This window comes from Anolis sagrei, chromosome 3, assembly GCF_037176765.1.
Source record: "Anolis sagrei isolate rAnoSag1 chromosome 3, rAnoSag1.mat, whole genome shotgun sequence".
NCBI classification, from domain to species: domain Eukaryota; kingdom Metazoa; phylum Chordata; class Lepidosauria; order Squamata; family Dactyloidae; genus Anolis; species Anolis sagrei.
Window position 1 is genome coordinate 218,990,818 of NC_090023.1, and position 21,108 is coordinate 219,011,925.

A 21,108-nucleotide genomic window follows, 5' to 3' on the forward strand; every position below is an offset into this window, starting at 1 on the left:
ATCCAACCCTAAACGTGTTTCCTTAGGAGTCAGTGAGATTTATTTCTTAGCAAGTGTATTTAAAATTGCATCCCCAGCACATCAAAGAGGTCAAGTAGGATTCTTGGTGGGTGATCTCTACTATGGGGTGATCTCTACTAGAAAACGTAGAATAGATGCAGCTCAAGTTAAGGTAGGTAAAGATTTTCCCCTGACATTAAGTCTAGTCGTGCCCAACTATGGGGTGTGGTGCTCATCTCCATTTCCAAGCCAAAGAGCCGGCGTTGTCCGTAGACACCTCCAAGGTCACGTGCCAGCATGACTACATGGAGCATGGTTACCTTCCCGCTGGAGCAGTACCTATTGATCTATTCACATTTGCATGTTTTCAAACTGCTAGGTTGGCAGAAGCTGGGGCTGACAGCGGAAGCTCATGCCGCTCCTCGGATTTGAACCTTTGATCTTTTGGTCAACAAGCAATGCATTGGAAGGCCTAGAGTAAAGAGGGGGGGGAGGGATATCTTAACCTAATCTTCTTACTTGGGAAGTGTGGGTCCTTCCACATAGCCATATAACCCAGAGTATCAAGGCAGAAAATCCCACAATATATGATTTGAAATGGTTTATCTGAGTCCACACTGCCGTATTTTCTATTTCAAAGTAGAAAATGCGGCATTTTATTCAGCTGTGTAGAAGGGGCCTGAGTGAGGCTAGATTTACATTATCCTATGTCCCAGGATTTGATCCCAGATTATCTTTCTATCCCAGATTATCTGGCAGTGTGGACTAATATAATCTAGTTTAAAGCAGATAATGTGGGATCAGATGCTGGTATATAGGGTAGTGTAGATCCAGCCTGAGCCAAGATGGTGTAGTGCTTTAAGTGTTGGAGATCATGGTTCAAATCTGCTCAGTCTTAGAAGCTCACTTGGGGATCTTGGGCACGTCAAACTCTTGGCCCCCAAAAAAGACAATTGCAAACCTCCTCTGAATCAATCTCATCAAGAAACTCTATGTTAGCAGAGTTGACTTGAAAGTACATAACCAGATTGCACTGATACAAAAAAATCTCTTTCAAACTCTCAGGGCCCTTTCACATAGTCCTATAACCCAAATGCCACAACATCCGCTTTGAATTGACTTATCTGAGTCCACAGTGCCATATATCCCAGTTCAAAGCAGATATTGTGGATTTTATTCAGCTGTGTGGAAGGGGCCTCAGTCTCTCTCTCTCTCCACACATACACACACACACACAGAGAGAGAGAGAGAGAGAGAGAGTAATAAAATGTGGAAATAATACCTTAGAAGTAACCGTGTTACTTGTGAAACTTACTTTGTCAGTAACAAGGTAACGATCAACTTTTTGAAAGTATCATCATGACTGGTAATGTTACTATTCCTTCCTCCCATATTAAGCAATTGTTAGTAGGATGGGGTGTGGGAATTAAAAACTCTTGTGGGTCATTTCAATGGTATTTCCACCAAGTTCGTGGCCATTTTCTTTTTTAAAAAGTAACGAGAGTAACAAGTAAAACAATGATCAATTTTAATAAGCTATTTTTTTTGAACACATAAAAATGAGTAAAGGCAAAAGTGTACATTTACAAATTGTAATGAATAATGGAACCAGTTTCTTTTTAACGTTGCGGTCTATAGGCTGCATCAACATTGCTTTTTAACATTGCAGTATGGGCTGCATCAACACTCCAGAACTATAGCAGTTTGGCACCACATTAACTGTCATGGAATTCTAGGATTTGTAGTTTTGAGATTTTTATCCTTTTCTGTCAGAGAGTTTTGGTGCCAAAACAAACTACAAATCTCAGGATTCCATAGGGTGGAGCTATGGCAGTTGAAGTGGTGGAGCCCTCGATGGTGCAATGAGTTAAACCCTTGTACCAGCACGACTACTGACCAAAATGTTGGCGGTTCAAATACAGGGAGTGGGGTGAGCTCCCATCTGTCAACTCAGCTTCTCAGCCAGGAACATGAGAGAAGCCTCCCACAGGATGGTAAAACATCCAACGTCCTCTGAACAACGTCCTTGCAGACAGCCAATTCTCTCACACCAGAAGCAACTTGCCATTTCTCAAGTTGCTCCTGACATTAAAAAAAAGTTGAAGTGGTGTTAAACTGCTATAGTTCTGCAATGTGGATGACCTCTCAGACAGAAAGATAGATAAACACACACACACAATTTTAATGTCTGATATTTTCCATGTGTTTTATAAACTACTTATGGCCATATTTTGGGGGGGGGGGGCAATAGCACTGGCTGCAGGTGATACTAAGCCAACAAATTGGTTGAGACAGTTTAAACTCTGTGACTGTCAGTGTTTCTCAAACCGTTTTCCTCCAGTTGTTTTGGACTTCAGCTCCCAGAAATCCCAGCCATCCATCCTACCAGCTGTTAGGAATTTTAGGAGCTGAGTCCAAAACATCTGGAGGAGCACAGTTTGAGAAACACTGGGTTAGAAAATCATAGAACTGAAAGGTCTAATGACTGCCCTCCTCCTGAAAGAGTCTGCACCAAAGTTAAATATTTCACATTTAATAAACAAAGTCTCAGCTCATTTCATGTTTACAGGAGACAAGAAAGGTTGTGGGGTGGCCTTTAGAAAGTTCATCTGCCAGCATTATTGACTTCTTATAGTATAAATGGCTCAATTCCATCTGCTTCCACCTTTCTGCTTTCACCGAGGCATCTCCCTCTGGGCAGCACGTGGCACAACCTTTTTGTGCAGAGCTTTGCTTGTGTGGTGTTTTTCAGAGATCTTCTGTGCAGGACGGTTGTCCAAAGCACCCTGCCTGAGCTGGAAGTGTACCTGGAAAAGAGAAGATCATTGAAGTGCCATTCAATGCAGAACTACATGCTACATCATCCTTCCACTGATTCATGATGACAGAGGTGTGCGAATGGTCAATCATATCTAGAAGTACAGCAAAATAAATCTTATCATGATAGATTTGGCCAGTTTGAAGGGGAAGAACTTTGCAGCTATAACACAACTTTCTGACAAAGGTATGGCTGCACACAAAGCATGCAACTGACTGTTGACAACACAGCAAAAATAATGAGAGGAAGCTGGAAATGACTTGAACAATAGGAAAGCAACAAAATTATCAATCAGAAAAAATGATCCTTCTTTTCTCCAGCAGATGGTTGAGTTCTAAGTCACAGCACCACCTCTAGGCTCCCTCCTAACACATCCCCTTCTTCTGTGTGTGAGAGGGTTTCCCTGATGGGAAAGCCTCTCAGTAAATCTTCTAAGTATATTTAAAAATACTTCAGAAAATCTGGCAGCTTCCACAGCCTTTGAGAGTAAAATGAAGTGCGACAGGTCCATGCAGAAAGTTAGGAAAGCTCAAGAGGCCAAAGTCAAAGAGCAACAGGAGGCCACAGGCTATACCTATGGCAGATAGTGGATTTGTAGTCCAGGTAGAAGAGCTAAAGCAGTCCTGGGCTAGACTGATCTGGCTCTGGTAATGTAATGACTTAACTCTCCTTGAGTCATCATTTACTCACATGAGCTACTACACTGTATAGATGTATACCTAACCCTTCAAATATATTATTTTCAGGCAGTTTGATGGACTCCAGACAGGGATATTTGCCTGGATTGGCTTAATTCTTATTGATCCCTAGCAGAGCATAATGCTCCAGCAGCATACTTATGTAGTGACTGAGGTGGGTAACAGCTGCCAGCTAGATGAAGACATGATGGACTATTATGGTTTATCCCCATGGCCAACCAGTGGATCTTTGGAGTAAGGACAGTTTAGCTGTACTATAGTACCATTTGGCACAGGTGGGGAAAAACCACATTGCAATTAGGTACTGGAAAATGTATTGTCAAAGGCTTTCATGACCAGAACCACTGGAGTGATCTGTGGTTTCCTGGCTGTATGGTCGTGTTCTAGCAGTATTATTTTCCTGATCTTTCACCTACATCTATGGGTGGCATCTTCAGAGGATCATCTGAAGATGCCAGCCAAAGATGCAGATGAAATGTCAGGAGAAAATGCTGCTAGCACACAACCATATAGCCTGGAATCCTCGCAACTCCCCAGGTAATAATATAATAATTTAATTTTTATATCCTGCCACCATCTCCCCGAAGGGACTTGGGGTGACTTAAATATGTGAGAGGAAGCCACAGGGAGGAGGGAGCAAGCTTGTTTTCTGCTTCCCTGGAGACTAGGACGCGGAACAATGGCTTCAAACTACAAGAGAGGAGATTCCATCTGAACATGAGGAAGAACTTCCTGACTGTGAGAGCCGTTCAGCAGTGGAACTCTCTGCCCTGGAGTGTGGTGGAGGCTCCTTCTTTGGAAGCTTTTAAACAGAGGCTGGATGGCCATCTGTCAGGGGTGATTTGAATGCAATATTCCTGCTTCTTGGCAGGGGGTTGGACTGGATGGCCCATGAGGTCTCTTCCAACTCTTTGATTCTATGATTCTATGATTCTATGGGGACTATGCCCAGCATAAAGAAGGATTACAAACTAAACACAATTAAAAACAAATTAATAACATCTAAACAATATAATTTAAACACCTAAAACTAGCTGTTAGGAATTGTGGGAGTTGAAGTCCAAAACACTTGGAGGGCCAAAGTTTCCCCATACCTGCTATAGCAACATAGTACATTACATCAACATAGTACTCAGCGCTGCAAAGTGATGCTTTGCAATGAATTTTCCCCCAAAATATTTTTGAGCCATGTTTGCTTGAATCCATGCATATGGAGAATGAACTGTATTTGTGAGGTCAAAGTAAATTTGAGGGAAATAAAATATACACAAACTGTGCATACATTTAAAAGTGTGACTGACTTAAAATATGCAAAACTGAAAAAGAGACGTAAACATGTTTTGCTCTTCGAAAATATGTACAAAAATGCTTATATTAGAAAAACTTCATTCAAATAAATCTGTATCGGGGAGAAATGTGTGTCAAATGTGCATAAGAATTCCATGCAGAAAAAAAGATCTGCAACTTAATTTGTACAAAAAGTTGGGATGAGAATGCACGTGGGATTGGAAGAAATGCAATAAAGCTGAGACTGAGAGCTTTCAAGTCCTGAGTACTCCAAAACAGTAATTCTTCCACATTAAGTCATGTATTAATGTCTGAGTTTTAAAACATTGGTGCCTTCAGTTTTGCTTGATTACTCACCACAGAGGGCCCAGCGGGACCCACCACAACTTTCTCTATTTGGGGTTGGTAGCCATCTGCTGATGCAGTGACTGTGTAAGTGCCAGGCAAAAGCAGCCGGAAATAGTCACCCTGTTCACCTGTAAGAAAAAGAGAGATAAGAATAATGGATTTCTAAAGAGATTCAATCTAAGTCCAAGATTATAATACACTCAAAGAAAATACTCTTTGAGGTTGAGAGGAATACAGGAATCTGTAAGGAAACTTGATGTGGCAATAAAAGTTATTGCTGGAATCCTTGGTATACCAGGGCAAGTGGTCAAGACTCAAACTGAAAGGACCTTTAGGGTCCAATCCCAACATGCAATACAGAATAAACTTTCAAGAGGTGTGATTATTTACAACAAGGAAATTGCAGACCAAGTTTTGCAAGCTCATGCCAAAGATCTGCTTGAAATAGGAAATGTCAGGATTGCAGAATTAAGAGAACCATCTCAGACAATAAAGAAAATAAGGGATTAATTTTTCCTGGCAGATAAATTGAAGAAGAAAGGCTAAAGATTCAGATGGGAAAGCACAAAATGACTGATGGTATCTTATAATAGACAAAGATATTGGTTAACGTCAGTCATGAAGGCCCAGGATTTCTATGAGAGGTTAAGAAAAGACCTGGATTCAGAGGAAAGATCAGAGGACAAAGGAGAAAGAACATCTGGGAAGGTAGGAGGAGATGGCAACCTCAATAGATCTTGGATAAAGAAGACATTCAATTACAGTGGCAGACCACTTCACATGAAGAAGAATGGGATGATCTACTATTTCAAGAACGAAGATCTTGAGGATACTTTATTTAAATATACATGGAATGGATACACCAAACAAAAGGAGCAGAGCTTTTCATTATTTGCAATTACCAGAAACAAAAGAAAATTTATGGATTTCAAAAATGATGGATCTGGCAGAAGTGGACAAATTGAATAGGCTTATACAATCGCCAGATCCTTCAAAATTTGAAGAAGAATGGCAGCCTTTTATTGACTATTTAAAAGAAGAAAATGAAAAGAAAATATGTTTTCTATAGCACTAAGGGAAAATTAGTAATACAGGGGTGTAGGAATAACAAGAAAAGAAAAAAATAGAGAAGTTAGTGACAAGAATAACAGGATCCCAATGATATTCAAGGGATCCTGGAAAGTTAAATCTACCACAGATATGAAGTTTTATGACAAAAAGAATAGATTCTTTGATTATGAAGAGGCAGCAAAGACAAGGTAGCAAGCATTAGTTAGGGCTTTCTATTTTCCATTTCTCAACTTTTCTATCTTCTTTGCTTCAAAATACTGCATACTCGCTTTTCTATCCTTCTGTTTTAAATTAGAAAATAAATTATTTTTTTTCTCTTTAGCTGTTTTCAAAACAAAAAATTATCTAGTTTTCAATTGAATTGCAAAGAAGGAGAAAAATGATATAAATATCACTTAAGAAAATCAGTCTAATCAGCAACAAGCTGAATACCAACCTGCAGTGACATCATGGCCAATTCCTTCCACCGAAATGACAGCACCAGCAACTTTGTTGTTATTCTCATCTGTCACCATGCCTTTGATGCCATGATGAACCTGAAGGACAGATAGAGTGAATTGTCCTAAGAACTGAAGTTGAAACATGCAAGAGATAAAGCAGCAGCCAGCACAGAGTGTATTTACTAAGTTCGACCTAACCAACCTCAATCCCTACTAGGAACCAGTGAATACTTACTCAGAATCTATGAGAAGTTTTGTTTCGGACAGAATTTTTCAAAATTCGCAAAAAAAATAAAATAAAAAGAGAGGAAGAACTAAAATGGCAGTTTTCCTCACAAATACCCAGTAGTGAGACAGAGCTTTGCATCTAGAAAGCCCCAGCTTCAATGTCTGGCACATTTAGAAAAGGTTTGGAAATACTCTGGTTTAAAATCCAGAAAACTATTGTCTTCATACATCTGCCTGGTATGAGATAGATTTCCTCTAGGTATTGGTCAGTGATGAATCCCAAGTTAAGACACTTGTTAAAGAGCAGGAGGAGGATGAGACAGAGTGGCATCTTGTCAGTTCATTACCTCCTCTATGTAGGCAATCAGTGCTTCACGATTTGCTAGCCATTCAAACTCCAGTTCTTCCTGTGGTGGGAATTTGTTGCAGCTCAGTTCAAGAGTAATCTCAAAACAGTTGGTGAACAGATAATTGAAATCCTGCATCCCTGTAAGCCAGACAGTTGAGAATGTTTATTGGCTAATTGCATAAAACCATCTCTAGCCTAGCCACATCTTAGCTTGTGAGTCAACAGTAGCAGTGAAATGATCAAACAAATCCAGGCAAACATTACTGGAACAAAATAGCAGGAGCTTGTAAAAATAACAGGTCAATGGAAAACATTACATGGGGCCAGAAAAAGTGTGCTCAAATGAAGTCATTCTCATCTGCTGTTATCTAAACTCAAAGATGAAAAGAGCCAAACCTCTCAGGTTCGTGGACTCTGTAGTCAAGGTTGCTTTGCTAACAAGGTGGTCCTCCTGTGTCTTTCTTTCAACCACGCATCAACAGATAGCAGGGACATAGAACAAGCCTCTCCTAATGATCCTGACACCTGAGCAGGTTCATTAGGGATGAGATAATTGTTCACCTCACAAAATTTGAGGGGACTCTGACTACTACAATAATGTACTAGAGCAGGGGCCCTCAGACTTTTTAAACAGAGGTCCAGGTCACAGTCCCTCAAACTGTTGGAGGGCCGGATTATAATTTGAAAAAAAAAACATGAAGGAATCCTATGCACACTGCACATATTTTATTTATAGCGCAAAACCCACTTAAAAACAATACAATGATTACAATGACGAACCATTTTAACAAATATAACATTATTAGTATTTCAATGGGAAGTGTGGGACTACTTTTGGGTGATGAGATAGGATTGTTGTTGTTGTTGTTGTGTGCTTTCAAGTCGTTTCAGACTTAGGTTGACCCTGAGCGAGGGCCGGGTAAATGACTATCATAATATGTCATTAAGCACCTGGGCCTTAGTTTGAGGACCCCTGTACTAGAGGTATATGCTATACAATGTTTCTATACAGAGATACCATTTAATGTACAGAAAATGCTGCTTCCTGCACAGAAATGGCTGTTTTCTGTGCAAAACAATCACCTAAGGATTTTATATTGACCCAAATCACCATCAGGCTTTGAAGATTTTCTCTCAGCAGGAAGAACATTGCTAATACTACTTGTTGTATCTCTGCAGAAGAAACTTAGTGAAGAATTATATATGTGTATGAGTTAACTTCCTGTATAAATTGAGGACAGTGATGGGAGCTAAAATTATAGGTCTTGATATGACTCAGGGCAAGAGGAAGATCATTCTTCAGAGTGGAGAAAGTGCCAGAGCCACGTCAGATGGCCAGACCTCCGTAGAAACTGACACCGACATTTTCCAACCCATTCATAAAGGCCTTTCATCTCTCTACCCAGAGAAAGGGATCGCTCTCTCTCTGTGTATGTGTGTGTGTGTTAAGGCATGATATTAACTCCTATCAAAGCAGAAACTGTGCCTTAGTCTGAATAGAGTGGCAAAAGGCAAGACCGTAGTCCATCTCAAGAGAACCTAAAAGAAGCATGGACCCCCTCTTCTCCCTTGGTGATTTTTCAAGGGGAAGCGGCAAAGAGTCATTGCCACAATTTTTTTCACCTAGGCATTCAAAAAGACCAGAAGCAGAACCACGGGAGAGAGAGTAGAGGGGATTGGTGTTTCTTTTAGGTTCTCCTGGGATGGACAAAGCTCTTGCCTTTTGCCATTCTACTCAAAGAAGGGGATGGTTCCTTTTTAAAAATAAGAGTTAACCACAAATAAGTTGACCCATGGGAGGGGTCAATTTCTAGAGTATACATGAGTATATACAGCATATCTCTATTCTTAGGCAACCCTTGCCTCCAAAATATGCTTCCTTCTACATTTCATGTTTTTGTGCGCTCACTCCCTTGACTGTACCTTTGCTGAGGGAGTACCAAGAGGCTCCATTGGTGATGCCATCAGGAAAGTAATCCCCACAGTTTGTACCCCGGTGCATCCTTCCATGTGCATAGGAGTAACCCTTGGCTAGCTGCCATAAAGAAAAAAGGATATGCTGGTCATACATTCCTACATGCCCAGTTTGTTCCACAGTGTAGGCAAAATGAAGATCTAAATTCCCTCAATGATGAGCAAGAAAAATACTCTTATCTAGTACTCCTTTGCAGCACCATAGTTTTTTGCCTTCCGTCATGAAAATCTACATTAATGTAGAATGGGGCAATAAAGAAATAAAACCTAGCATCTAGCAAAAATAAAGGGGCCTTATAGAATCTTAGGCACTAAGTGGGAAAACAGGTAGCATAAACATTAACTGCCATGGTTCAATGATATGGGATCATGAGAGTTGTAGTTTGGTGAGGCTAAAGGGAAAGGCAATCTGCCATAGTGGATAAATAATATCAATCTTGTATTGACCTTCTGTATAAAAAAAAACATATTTTGATAAGTTTCAATGTGGAATTTTTAGTAAGCATATATGATCAGAAAGAAAACGTATTATGATAGTTGAGCTGGGGTAGCTTTATATATATATATATTTATTTTTTTTTATTTTTTATTTTTTAACTTTATTTGTACTCCGCTAGCATCTCCCGGAGGACTCGATGCGGCTTACACAGGCCGAAGCCTCAAAACACAATACAATAGAGAACGTAACATCACAATAACAAAGCAAATCACACAATAAGCAAAATAACATAACACCAGAATAGCTAAGCAAATCAAACAATAAGCAAAATAACGACAATGGCAATACATCAGGACATTATTAAAAACTGGTTCGGCCTGCGCACTGGGGTACAAGGTTAAAAGTGCTGAAATGGCAGGAGGCACGTAGGATAAAAAGTGCGGTGTGCAGCGACAATTAGTTATGCTAAGGTGCTACTAGGACTTGGGGTGGGGATTCCTAGTCTGGGAAGGCACAACGGAACAGCCAAGTTTTTAAATTCCTTCTGAAAACGGCTAGAGTGGGGGCCTGTCTGAGATCTTTTGGGACATTATTCCAAAACATTATTCCAAACATTATTCCAAACATATATTTGAATAACTATTGATAGTAAATTGGAAGTAACTTCCTTTTTTCTACCTTTTTCTCTCTCCATCTTTTTCTTCCTTTTCCTGAATCTGTCTTTTTTCTTTTCCTCTTGCTTCTTCTCCCCGTTTTAAATTTTTTAATGTTCTATTTTCTGTAGCTTGGGAAAATGTTAACTAAGAGTTGAACATAGCCCTAAAATGGAATGTTTCCATGCTCTCATTTTTGATGTATTTTTCTGTTATCTCCTTAGGGAGTAGGGGCGAGACATAAATAATGTTATATCAGCCAACTCCAGTCTTCTGAATCTTCTCTCATATTACTACCCTTACTTCAGTTTAAACTTTAGCTCAGCTGGGATGACTAAGGGCCCATTCAGATAGGCCCACATCCAGGGATGTGTCTGGGTTTTTACCAGAGGCGTCCAAACAACATCTCCTATACAAAATGAATTGATTCAGAATAACCTAAGTTATTCTGAATTAATTAGATACCCCATTAGATCTGGGCCTTCTTGAAAGGCCCAGGTCTAATGGTATATTGGGCCTGTGGGGACTTATTTTGAGGTAGTCTTGGGACTACCCAGAGGAGAGTCCCCACTGTCATCCCGATTCTTTTGAGCTACGGAAGCCAAAAGATTCAGAATGGCACCCACCCCTCCCTCGCAGCTCCCAATTTACCCTTAAAATTAAAGAAAACTTACTTGACTGTCATAACTTCCTCCTCATACCCTACTGGTACAAGAAAATGATGTGCCAGGAGATGGGGAGGGGAGATCTCTTCCCCCCCCCCTCTCCTGGCATGTAATTTTCTCACACCAGGAGTGTGTTGATGACGAAAGTTATGGAAGCTAGGGAAAACTAGCCTCCATATAAAATGAAAGGTTGCATGTAGCTGCCCCTTCCGAGAAAGCCTGTTTGTTTTTTGTTGTTTTGGTAGGAGTGGGGATGGGAATCTGCACCAAACTGGGTTTTTTAAACCTGCTTTGGCACAGATTTTGGCATTGTCTGGAAGTGCCCTAAAAGCTACTGACAATGAGATTCTTCCACTTCTACATCTCCCTAAGAGGAGTCCCCTGTTTCATATGTCCACTAACTTGAGTTTGTTCAAGTCTAGTCTGTCTTAGTACCCATTTTGTGCATCTCATTTTGCTTTGAAATTTGCCCGTTTCACCTTTTTGAAGAGATTGTCATCAGGTGTGGGACTGTTGGTTGGACGCCAGACGCCTCGCGTTCTCTGCTCTTGCGTTTTGTCATAAGGATAATTGGCTACTACTGCTCCGCCATGAAGGTTGGCTGAGAGGACAAAATTGTAACTTTTCATCCACTCAATCACAGCCAAAGTCTCTGGCTCCACCTGTGAAAAGAGAGAAGCAGATAAAACTAGGGAAGAAGGACATCCTGATTTCCACGATTTTCACTTGGAGAAAAACATGAACAGTCCTGCTGGGACTGCATCACTTCAGAGATATCAGAGGTAGAACTGAATTAGTCTCATCTCAAGATATCATAATGCAAGTTAGCTGGTACACATGTATTGGGTCAACTTAAATGTTTGGAAAGTTTATTATTTGAATTACACTTCCAGAATCTTCCAACCATGGCCCATGAGATTCTGGAAGCTGAAGCCCAAGCCAATAGCTTGGTTTGGTTTGAGTTGCATCCACCTACCAACGCATAGCTGGCACAATTCAAAAACTGGTGATCACCTTTAACTTTCCAATATGGGATGGGCAATTACTTCAAATTGGCAAGACAAGTATATATGCTATCTTCTGTGGAACAAATGACGCCAGAGGGCATGCCCCTTTATATCAGTGAGATGCTATTTCACAATTAGTGCACTAAGGGCCTTTCTAGACAGGCCAAAATCCCGAGAGGTGCCAGGATTTAAAATCCTGATTCCTCCCAGAATTTGGATTTTTGTGTGGGGAGGAGTAGCTAGATCCCCTCCTGGGTTGATCTCTCAGAAGGGCATCTAGCAAGCCTCCAACACCCCGTTTCCCTTCAAAACTTACTGGACCTGCCTGCAAACAGAAGCAGGCCTGCTCAGTGGAGCATTATTTTGAAAGTTCTGGATCTTTCCAGGTGTTTTTTAAAATCTGGAATAAACATGGAATAATCTGGATTAATACAGATTAGCCTGAGGCAATATTTGGACTCCTCAGGCCAATCCGGAACCCATTACGGGCTTTGGACCTGTATGGAAGGGCCCTTAGATTCCTCTTTAGCAGTCACAGCTACATCCAATGAAATCATGGGGCTTGTCATTTGGTGGGATGCTTGAGTCCTCTGGCTCAGAATTCAAAGTAGAATTGTAAATTATATCATTTCATTGGACAGAATCATGGCAGTTGAAATACATTCATAGTACTATAATTGTATAGTGTGTTTCACTTGATCTTTCTATCCTGTCTACATAGCTTGTGGGATCCCCGTTTTTCCATTGGACCATCAGTATGAGATTTTTGTGTTAGTACTTCAATTATCTTTGCTCCCCCCCCCCCCTGCCACTTTCTCTGAGCTGCATAGTTTTGAGAGTGAGAAACCACTTGTCTTTGAGTATGTAGGGTGGCTTTTAGTTAGCAGCCATGAGCATGGGAAGTGCCCTGAAAAGGAAGGGGAAACATTTGCTCATGGATCATTTCAAGATGACTTGCATTGGGGGCCCTTCCACACAGCCCTATATCTCAGAATATCAAGCCAGAAAATCCCACATTATGTGAGTGTGGACTCAAATAACCCAGTTCAAAGCAGATATTGTGGGATTTTCTGCCTTGATATACTGGGATATAGGGCTGTGTGGAAAGGCCCTGGGAATGCACAGCAAGTTAAAAGATCCATGGGTTCTGTGAACATGGATCAAAGATACTAAAACCTAGCGTCAATTCTCTTAAATTTAGGATCCTTCCACACAGCCATATAATCCAGAATATCAAGGCAGGAAATCCCACAATATCTGCATTGAACTGAGTTATCTGAGTCCACACTGGCATATATTCCAGTTTGAAGCAGATATTGTGGGATTTACTGCCTTGATAATTCAGGATTATATGGCTGTGTGGAATGGCCCTTAAACTTTAAAGTTAAGGGGACAGAAGAAGAGAATGGTCTGAAAAAGGGAAGCTATCTTCTACTGATAGCTGCACAGGGGACCAAACCCACCCAACCGATCAATTGAGGGTTAGAGCTTCATTTTACCAGTGCAAGATAATGCTTTCTGCACATGCACACAAATACAAACCACCAGATTCCCGTAGCTAATCTGCTGGATCCCTTACAAAAGCGTGGTGAATAAAACTTCTGTCCAGACCATCCACGCGGGGAGTCTGATAGAATAATGTATTACCTGATTTCTCCAGTTGTCTGGCAAGGGAAGGTGATGGTTTGGTCCGCCATGTTTTTCATTGTGGTACATGATGGTATTGAGCTCAGGAAAGTTTCGGTTAAGGTCAACTGCATTGGCATTGTTTCTCCCAGTGAAGTCTCTTAAACTGTGTTGGGTCTAGTTAGAGAAAGAATGGATTTCTGTGAGAGCAATATGGATGACTGAGCACCCACCAAAAACCGTCTTGAATGCGTCTCCAGCTTTGAATTCCAAGCTGGGGGGAAATGGCACAAAAATAAATATGATGATGACAACGATGAAGACAACAATTTTCTTTCTAAGTCAGACCAACATCCACTATTCAGTTTTTTAATGTTAGTAACACAGATCCCTGTTGAAATAATCACAAACAAATAATGGTGGTAATGCTTCCCTTCACTATTTGGGATGCTAGCATTAAGTACTAAGAGATTTACTGCATCCTACACGGTAAGTTGAATTCAGACACCCTGGTTAATCAAGTTTAATATAAGCCTCTTCTACACTGCCATATAAAATCCACATTATCTGCTTTGAACTGGCTTATATGGTAGCATAGACTAAGATAATCCAGTTCAAATCAGATAATGTGGATTTTCTACTTTGATTACTTGAATTATCTAGCAGTGTAGAAGGGGCCTTAAACGAGGAATAAGGTAATGTGTAGACTTTCAAATGTTATTTGATTGCAATGTCTATCATTTTTGTCAGTATAGACAACCATAAGGAAGTTGTTGGACAAAAACAGCTCTCATTCCCCAACATTGTTTGTTTTCTGTTGTTGTTTATTCGTTCAGTCACTTCTGATTCTTTGTGACCCAGGCCTGTAGCCAGGATTTCGTTTGGGGGGGGGGGGGCTGAATTTTTTTCAGGGGGGGTTCGGGGGGGGCTGAGTCTGAGTGAAAGAGGGTCTAGCCTAGCAAACCTTTTGTATCATTACCCCAATACCCTCATGCATATGGGATATCTTGAGTATGGTTATCAGATCATGATATGAATAAACATAACAGTTTAAATAATGCACCAGTAAGGCCTTTTCGCGAACCACCATGAGAATTTCAGGGGGGGGGGCTGAAGCCCCCCGAGCCCCCCCCCCCCGGCTACATGCCTGTTGTGACCTCACAGACCAGCCCACACCAGAGCTCCCTGTTGACTCTCCATCATTGTTATAGATTTATATTCTATGCCTGCATGGATATGCAGGCAGTCCCCAAGTTACAAACATTCGACTTACAAATGACTCATAAGAAAGAATGGGGGTGAGACAACAGGAAGCAAGACAAATCTACTCCTAGGAAGGGAAAATCACTCCTGAAAGAATTATCATGGGGAAAAGGTGTCTCCAGTTAAGCTTTGTCACCAATCCTTGTTTCCACAACAAGTGAAATTTGTCAAAATCCAATTACCACAGGGACTGAAAATCAGGTGAAATCTTCTGAACAAAAACACAGACAGTAAAACAAACACCACAGGGGTATTTACCCTTCTCTATGCCATGCAAAGTTAATACATATCCATTTTGGCGGGAGTTTCACTTAAAAGATGTACCTGTTACAACTTACAAACAAATCCAACTTAAGAACAAACCTACAGAAACTATGTTGTTCGTAACTGGGGGGCTGCCTGTATATGCTATGTTTTGGTCTTTTTGATGCTTTGGACTTTTTCATCTAAATTGTGTTGGACCATTGATCACTCTGATTGGGATCCCTAGAAGTGAGGACTAGAATGTCTGGAGGACCAAATTAATTTTTTTCCTATTCAAGGATACTCCCTTTGTCTCTTCACACAAACACCTTATGGTACCATAGTAAAGGTAAAGGCTTTCCCCTGACATTAAGTCCTGTTGTGTCCTACTCTGGGTGTTGGTGCTTATCTCCATTTCTAATCCAAAGAGCTGGCGTTGTCCATAGATACCTCCAAGGTCATGTGGCTGGCATGACTGCATGGAGCACCTTACCTTCCTGCTGGAGTGGTACCTATTGATCTATTCACATTTGCATGCAGGACTGTAGCCTGGGGGTGTGTGTTAAGGGTTCTAAACCCCCCCCCCCCCACAAAAAACCTAGTTTACTCTAGAATTATAACTGGTTAATCAAGTTATGAGTAAATCAGGTTTCTTTTCTAACCTGACATATTTCAGGGCAGGGTTGACCTTTTAAACCCCCCTCCCCCTCTGGCTATGGCCCTGTTTGCATGTTTTTGAACTGCTAGGTTGGTAAGAAGCTGGGGCTGACAGTGGAAGCTCATGCTGCTCCCCAGATTTGAATCTGCAACCTTTTGGTTAACAAGTTTAGCAGCTCAGCGATTTAACCCACTGCGCTACTGGGGGCTCCTGTTACCATAATACTGAGATATGAGAGAGATGCTTGCCTGGTACCTGGGCAGCTGCCACCTCATATCCATCAGGGTTCATGGAAGGCATGAGGTGAATACGCGTATCATGGATAAGCTGTGTAATACGTTGATTTCCATGTCGATACTCTTCACACAGGAACTCGGCAAGCTGGATCAGCAGTTCTCGGCCCAGTACTTCATTGCCATGCATGTTTGCCACATACTTGAACTCCGGCTCCACTGAAAAAATGAGAGATTTGTTGACATTGGAACACAGATGGTAGAATACCAAACAATGGGGTGGCCTTCTGAAAACATAAAAATCAGGAGAAGAGGGGAAACGCAATGATCCCTATTGTCATACCATAAAGATTCAACTACTGCTATGTTTTTTCCATGCTGCTTGGAATAGCATCTCACTGTGAGGCCATGTTTCCTTCTAGATAGCACAGTTAACCCATCACTGAATGCACCACAGTGATGGAAGCAAACACCCAAGTCTTGCTGAATTCCAGCAGATAATTCTGGAGGAAGAGTAGGGCAACACCTGGATATTTGGAGTTACAAAAATATAGATTTCAGTGGAATCCAGTGAGGAATTCAGTGACGGAGAAGAGTAATATTTTCTGTGATGCAGAGATGATGAGAAGGTCCATTCAGGATCACCGTTGCCTTATTGTATTACAGCCAGAGGCCTCTTTCCCTGTGCCTGCTCCTTTAGCCCCTCTCATTGCTGTGTCACATTCCTGACTTCAAAGGCCCCAAAGGACTTTAACTAAACTGCAGAATCAAACCAATCCTTCAGCTTGGCCTGCTCCCAAATTCTTTTTCTATAAAATTGCTTCCCCCAGAACGTGGCCCCTTTAACTCTGCAAGCAGCCAGGGTGCAGGAAAACTCTCCTGAACTCCGAAAGTACTATTTGCTTCCAGTCCCTCCGATATGGCAATCTATGGAGGGAAATCACATTAAACTATGCACACCAGCATGCGTGTACACTGGAATCCCAAATCAAACAGATGTAAGGTCAAAGGCAGCCATAATTCATTCAGAGACCTCTTGCTCAAGTGTAAATTTGAGATTAAACAGGACAGGAGTTGATGAAATCTAGGAATGATAGGAAAGGAATAATCTGGCTCCAGATATGAGTCAGCCCTCTTGCGTCCCTATTTTTTCTTGTTTTCGCAACAACTATCCAACAGGATGGTGCCTGCAGGCAATAGTCTATATAGACCAGGCATGGGCAAATTTCGGCCCTTCAGGTGTTTTGGACTTCAACTCCCACAATTCCTAACAGAAGGCATTATGAGAGTTGAAGTCCAAAACACCTGGAGGGTCGAAGTTTGTCCATGCCTGATATAGACTAGCTCTCTGGAAGACAATCATACTGAGTCACGAATGATTGTCTATATGACATGATACAGTACAATTGCAAAAATGCTGAGCTTGGAAGCAGGAACTGCACTATTTCAAACTCATGATCATTCAGAAACTTGCTATTTCTTTACATATACATTGTAGGGCTGTTGCAATGTTATAGAAGAAGGGCAGGTTTAACTCTAGGGGTGCATCTACACAGTGGAATTAATTAAATTTATTCTAATTTCATTGCCTTCCTCAATGCTATAGAATAATAGGAATTGTAGTTTTACAGCAGTGGATCCCAACCTGTGGTCAGTGGACCACCAGTGGTCCCCAAGAACTAAAATATGGTTGGCGGCCTCACTGTTACTACACCGTTGCAAAGAGTGCAACTAGTCTCATGAAACCCTCTTATACTGCCAAGGCAATGAGGATGTCGGGAGGGAAGAAGCTCACTACCAATGAAAGGCACAACAAGCCTCCTGATTGCTGCTTCTCCCCCTCCTCCCCCTGGGTGGAGCTGTTCCATGTGGTCCTGGAAGTGGGGGCGCCTTGATGTCTTCGTTTTTAGGCCTGTTCCTGGGATTATTTGTGGTGCTAATTCAGAAAATTGCATTGGATAGACCACATCAGCTCTAGCTGATTAAATATGGTTTTCTGTGGGCAAGCAAATGGTGACTACCAGATGGCATATGTTCTGTATCAGAAACTAGAGCTGATGTGGTCTATCCAGTGCAATTTTCTGGATCAGACACCCTAAATAAACAAACTGAATCTAAAGTTGACCAAAAACCGATTCATAACCCTTGTCAAGTGGTCCCTGGGGAAAAAAAGGTTGGGGACCACTGTTTTACAGTGTCTTTAGCCTTTGATGTCAAAGAGTGTTGGTTTCTCAACTCCAGGATTCCATAGCGTTGAACCCTGACAATTAAATTGGTGTTCAACCTCATAAATTTGACAGTGTACATGCCCATAGGTTCAGTAAGAAGCTTATTTCCTCTTGGCATAATCTGCCCTGTAGGCTTGGTGTGCAGGTAAGATGCTGCTCTGAGCTTCTTGAGGAAATAGTATATAATTAGTTATTTTGAACAGAGGGATGCTGCCCTTTATAATATCAGATTTTAAATGTACACATGCAAGGGAGCACAAAGAGGTAAAAATAAAACCACATTACACTCCATAATCAGCATATTTTAGGACCCTTTTGTTATTAAATAAGTGCATTTTTAGACCTAAATTTGGCACCTAATGATATCAGGATTTTACCAAGTAGATCTTTTTGGGGGGAATGCTTTTTGAGTGCCAAAGCCCTTTCCCCTGTAGATAATATTCTTCCCATAGGTGGAAGAGGTACATAGAAAATGGCCTCAGTAGTTGATCTTTGAATTGTTTCTTCATAATTACAAAGCTGATGCCTGTGTTCTCCTAACTTTTTGCCATCAATTTTTAACTGATACAGCGAAGGTCTGCCAGAACACCAGTTTGCCACTGCAGCAGAAAAACTATGACGCACCCTGTGAAAAGGAGCACCCCCAAAGCTCCCCTCAACATCCAAAGTTAGCCATAAACTACAGTCTGTTTTTTTTTTCAGCTGTGACACTATTCTTTTTAGAACCAGCACAATGTAACAGAAGGAAAACTGGACTTGAACCTTGAAGTTAAATTTTTTCTCTAATGGGTCTTCGGCCGAATAATTCAGGCCCCTTTTACACTGCCAAATAAAATCCAAGGCTGAACTGGATTATATGACAGTTCATATAATCCAGTCCATAGATTCATATAATCCAGTCCAAAGTAAATAAAGTGGATTATTTGCTTTGATAATCTGGATTATATGGCTGTGTAGATCTAGTCTCAGTCTCAATACCCCATGGCCCCATCTACACTGACCATTTAATGGAGTTGCAAACCAGAAATGAAAAAAGTGTTCTCACTGTAGAGATGATTACACAGGAAATTCTGGGACCTGTATTGAGGCCCGGATTATGATTACGCAAATCACAGAACATTAATATGAATTAAAGCAGTGATTCTTAACCTTCCTAATACCGCAACCCCTTAATACAGTTTTTCATGTTGTGGTGACCCCCAACCATAAAATTATTTTCATCGCTACTTCATAACTGTAATTTTGCTACTGTTATGAATGTAAATATCTGATATGCAGGATATATTTTCATTCACTGGACCAAATTTGGCACAAATATCTGATACGTCCAAATTTGAATACTGGTGAGGTTGGGGGGGTTGATTTTGTCATTTGGGAGTTGTAGTTGCTGGGATTTATAATTAACCTACAATCAAAAGGCATCCTGAACTTCACCAATGATGGAATTGAACCAATCTTGGCACACAGAACTCCCATGACCAAGAGAAAATACTGAAAGTGTTTGGGGGGATTGACCTTGAGTTTCATCTATATCCAGAGAGCACTGTGGACACAAACAATGATGGATCTGGACCAAATTTGGCACGAATACTCAATCTGCCGAAATGTGAACACTGGTGGAATTTGGGGAAAATAGACCTTGACATTTGTAGTTGCTGAGATTTATAGTTCACCTACAATCAAAGATAATTCTGAATCCCACCAATGATAGAATTGGGCCAAACTTCCCACACATGACCAACAGAAAATACAATATTTTCCGATGGTCTTTGGTGACCCCTCTTACACTCCCTCACATACACAACCCACCCGCCGGGGTCCCGACCCCCAGGTTGACAAATGCTGCATTAAAGGTTTTCTTTCATGCACTTTTGTAGGAAATGGTTGTCTGCCCAATGTAGATGGTCGGTGCTGGTGGGGCCTATGTGTAAAATGAAACAAGATTGTACCCCACTGAAACCTTGCAAATACAGAAGAGGACCAAGGAGATCAAATGCATGAAGCACATTCAAAATTAAAAGAAACACTTGCTAGATAACTGTGGGAAGTTGCCATCAGCAGAAGTATTGCGGCTTGCACAGACCTGCCTTCCCTCGTTTTTTTAAAATAAGAGAATGCCTTTCTTGCTTCGAGTGCCTGGGGGCTAGACAAAATGTGCCAACCACAGAGATTACATTAATCCCCATAAATTCTGAATCTGGTACTGATCTGGAAATGTAAAAAAGCGATAGGGAAGGGTTTTACCCCCCAGGACACTTACTGGGCTCATGGATGCCAGGGTAGTCGCTGAACTCCAACACATAGAGGTGGCGGCCCTGGGCACTGCGTCCGATGCTGTACAGCCGGGTAATATATGGGCATGAGCCCTTCACATCGTACAGGGCTTGCACCAGCTCCTCATAGCGGTGATGGAGGAAGTTCACAGAGGCAGTCACATTCAGCAAGAGCAGGACTCTGCCAAGGAGCCAGAGCCACCGAGACATCCTCTTGGAGGTGGGCAAGGAGCTCTTGATGCGGAAGAGAAGAAACACTCCTGAGCTCCCTTCCTATCAGGAATTCAAGAGCAGCCCTGAGCCAGCTCTCTCCAGTTTCACAGCTAAGTGCCAGCCCACTCTTTACCTGTGGTGATAGGGGTGGGAGGGGTATCTCCACAAATGCCCCTCGTAGCTCAGGAAGGAAGTCGAATGCTGAGCTTTGGCTTGGCTCTCTAAATATATATAGGCACACACATATATGCACCCCCCCCTCCCCGCTGGAGTTGCTGGAGCCAGAATCACTCAAAGCTTTAGTGCATTTGGAAAGTTGTGCTGGTTCCTGTTCATTTATTAACTAAATGGTAAACAGGGGTCTGCAGCAGCCTGACTCTCGCTGCTGACTAGA

General features: G+C 41.5%; 1 protein-coding gene across 1 annotated transcript; it reads right to left on the bottom strand.

Annotated features, from left to right (window-relative positions):
* Positions 1–2,092: 2,092 nt before the first annotated feature.
* Positions 2,093–21,003, bottom strand: CPN1 (carboxypeptidase N subunit 1). The gene is made up of 10 exons (XM_060768180.2): positions 20,848–21,003; positions 20,489–20,735; positions 16,023–16,219; positions 13,625–13,780; positions 11,450–11,632; positions 9,163–9,274; positions 7,238–7,377; positions 6,659–6,758; positions 5,161–5,279; positions 2,093–2,807 (listed from the first exon to the last, which is right to left on the bottom strand). The coding sequence occupies exons 2-10, from the start codon at positions 20,709–20,711 to the stop codon at positions 2,676–2,678; spliced, it is 1,362 nt and encodes a 453-aa protein (XP_060624163.1). The 5' UTR covers positions 20,712–20,735; positions 20,848–21,003; the 3' UTR covers positions 2,093–2,675.
* Positions 21,004–21,108: the final 105 nt, after the last annotated feature.

Coding starts and splice junctions, on each gene's coding strand:
- CPN1 (XM_060768180.2), bottom strand. CDS start 20,711: ATGTCTCGGTGGCTCTGGCTCCTTGGCAGAGTCCTGCTCTTGCTGAAT. Junction 16,220..20,488: donor CCCTGGCATCCATGAGCCCA/GTAAGTGTCCTG, acceptor TCATTTTTTCAG/TGGAGCCGGAGTTCAAGTAT. Junction 6,759..7,237: donor TGATTGCCTACATAGAGGAG/GTAATGAACTGA, acceptor TCTGTCCTTCAG/GTTCATCATGGCATCAAAGG.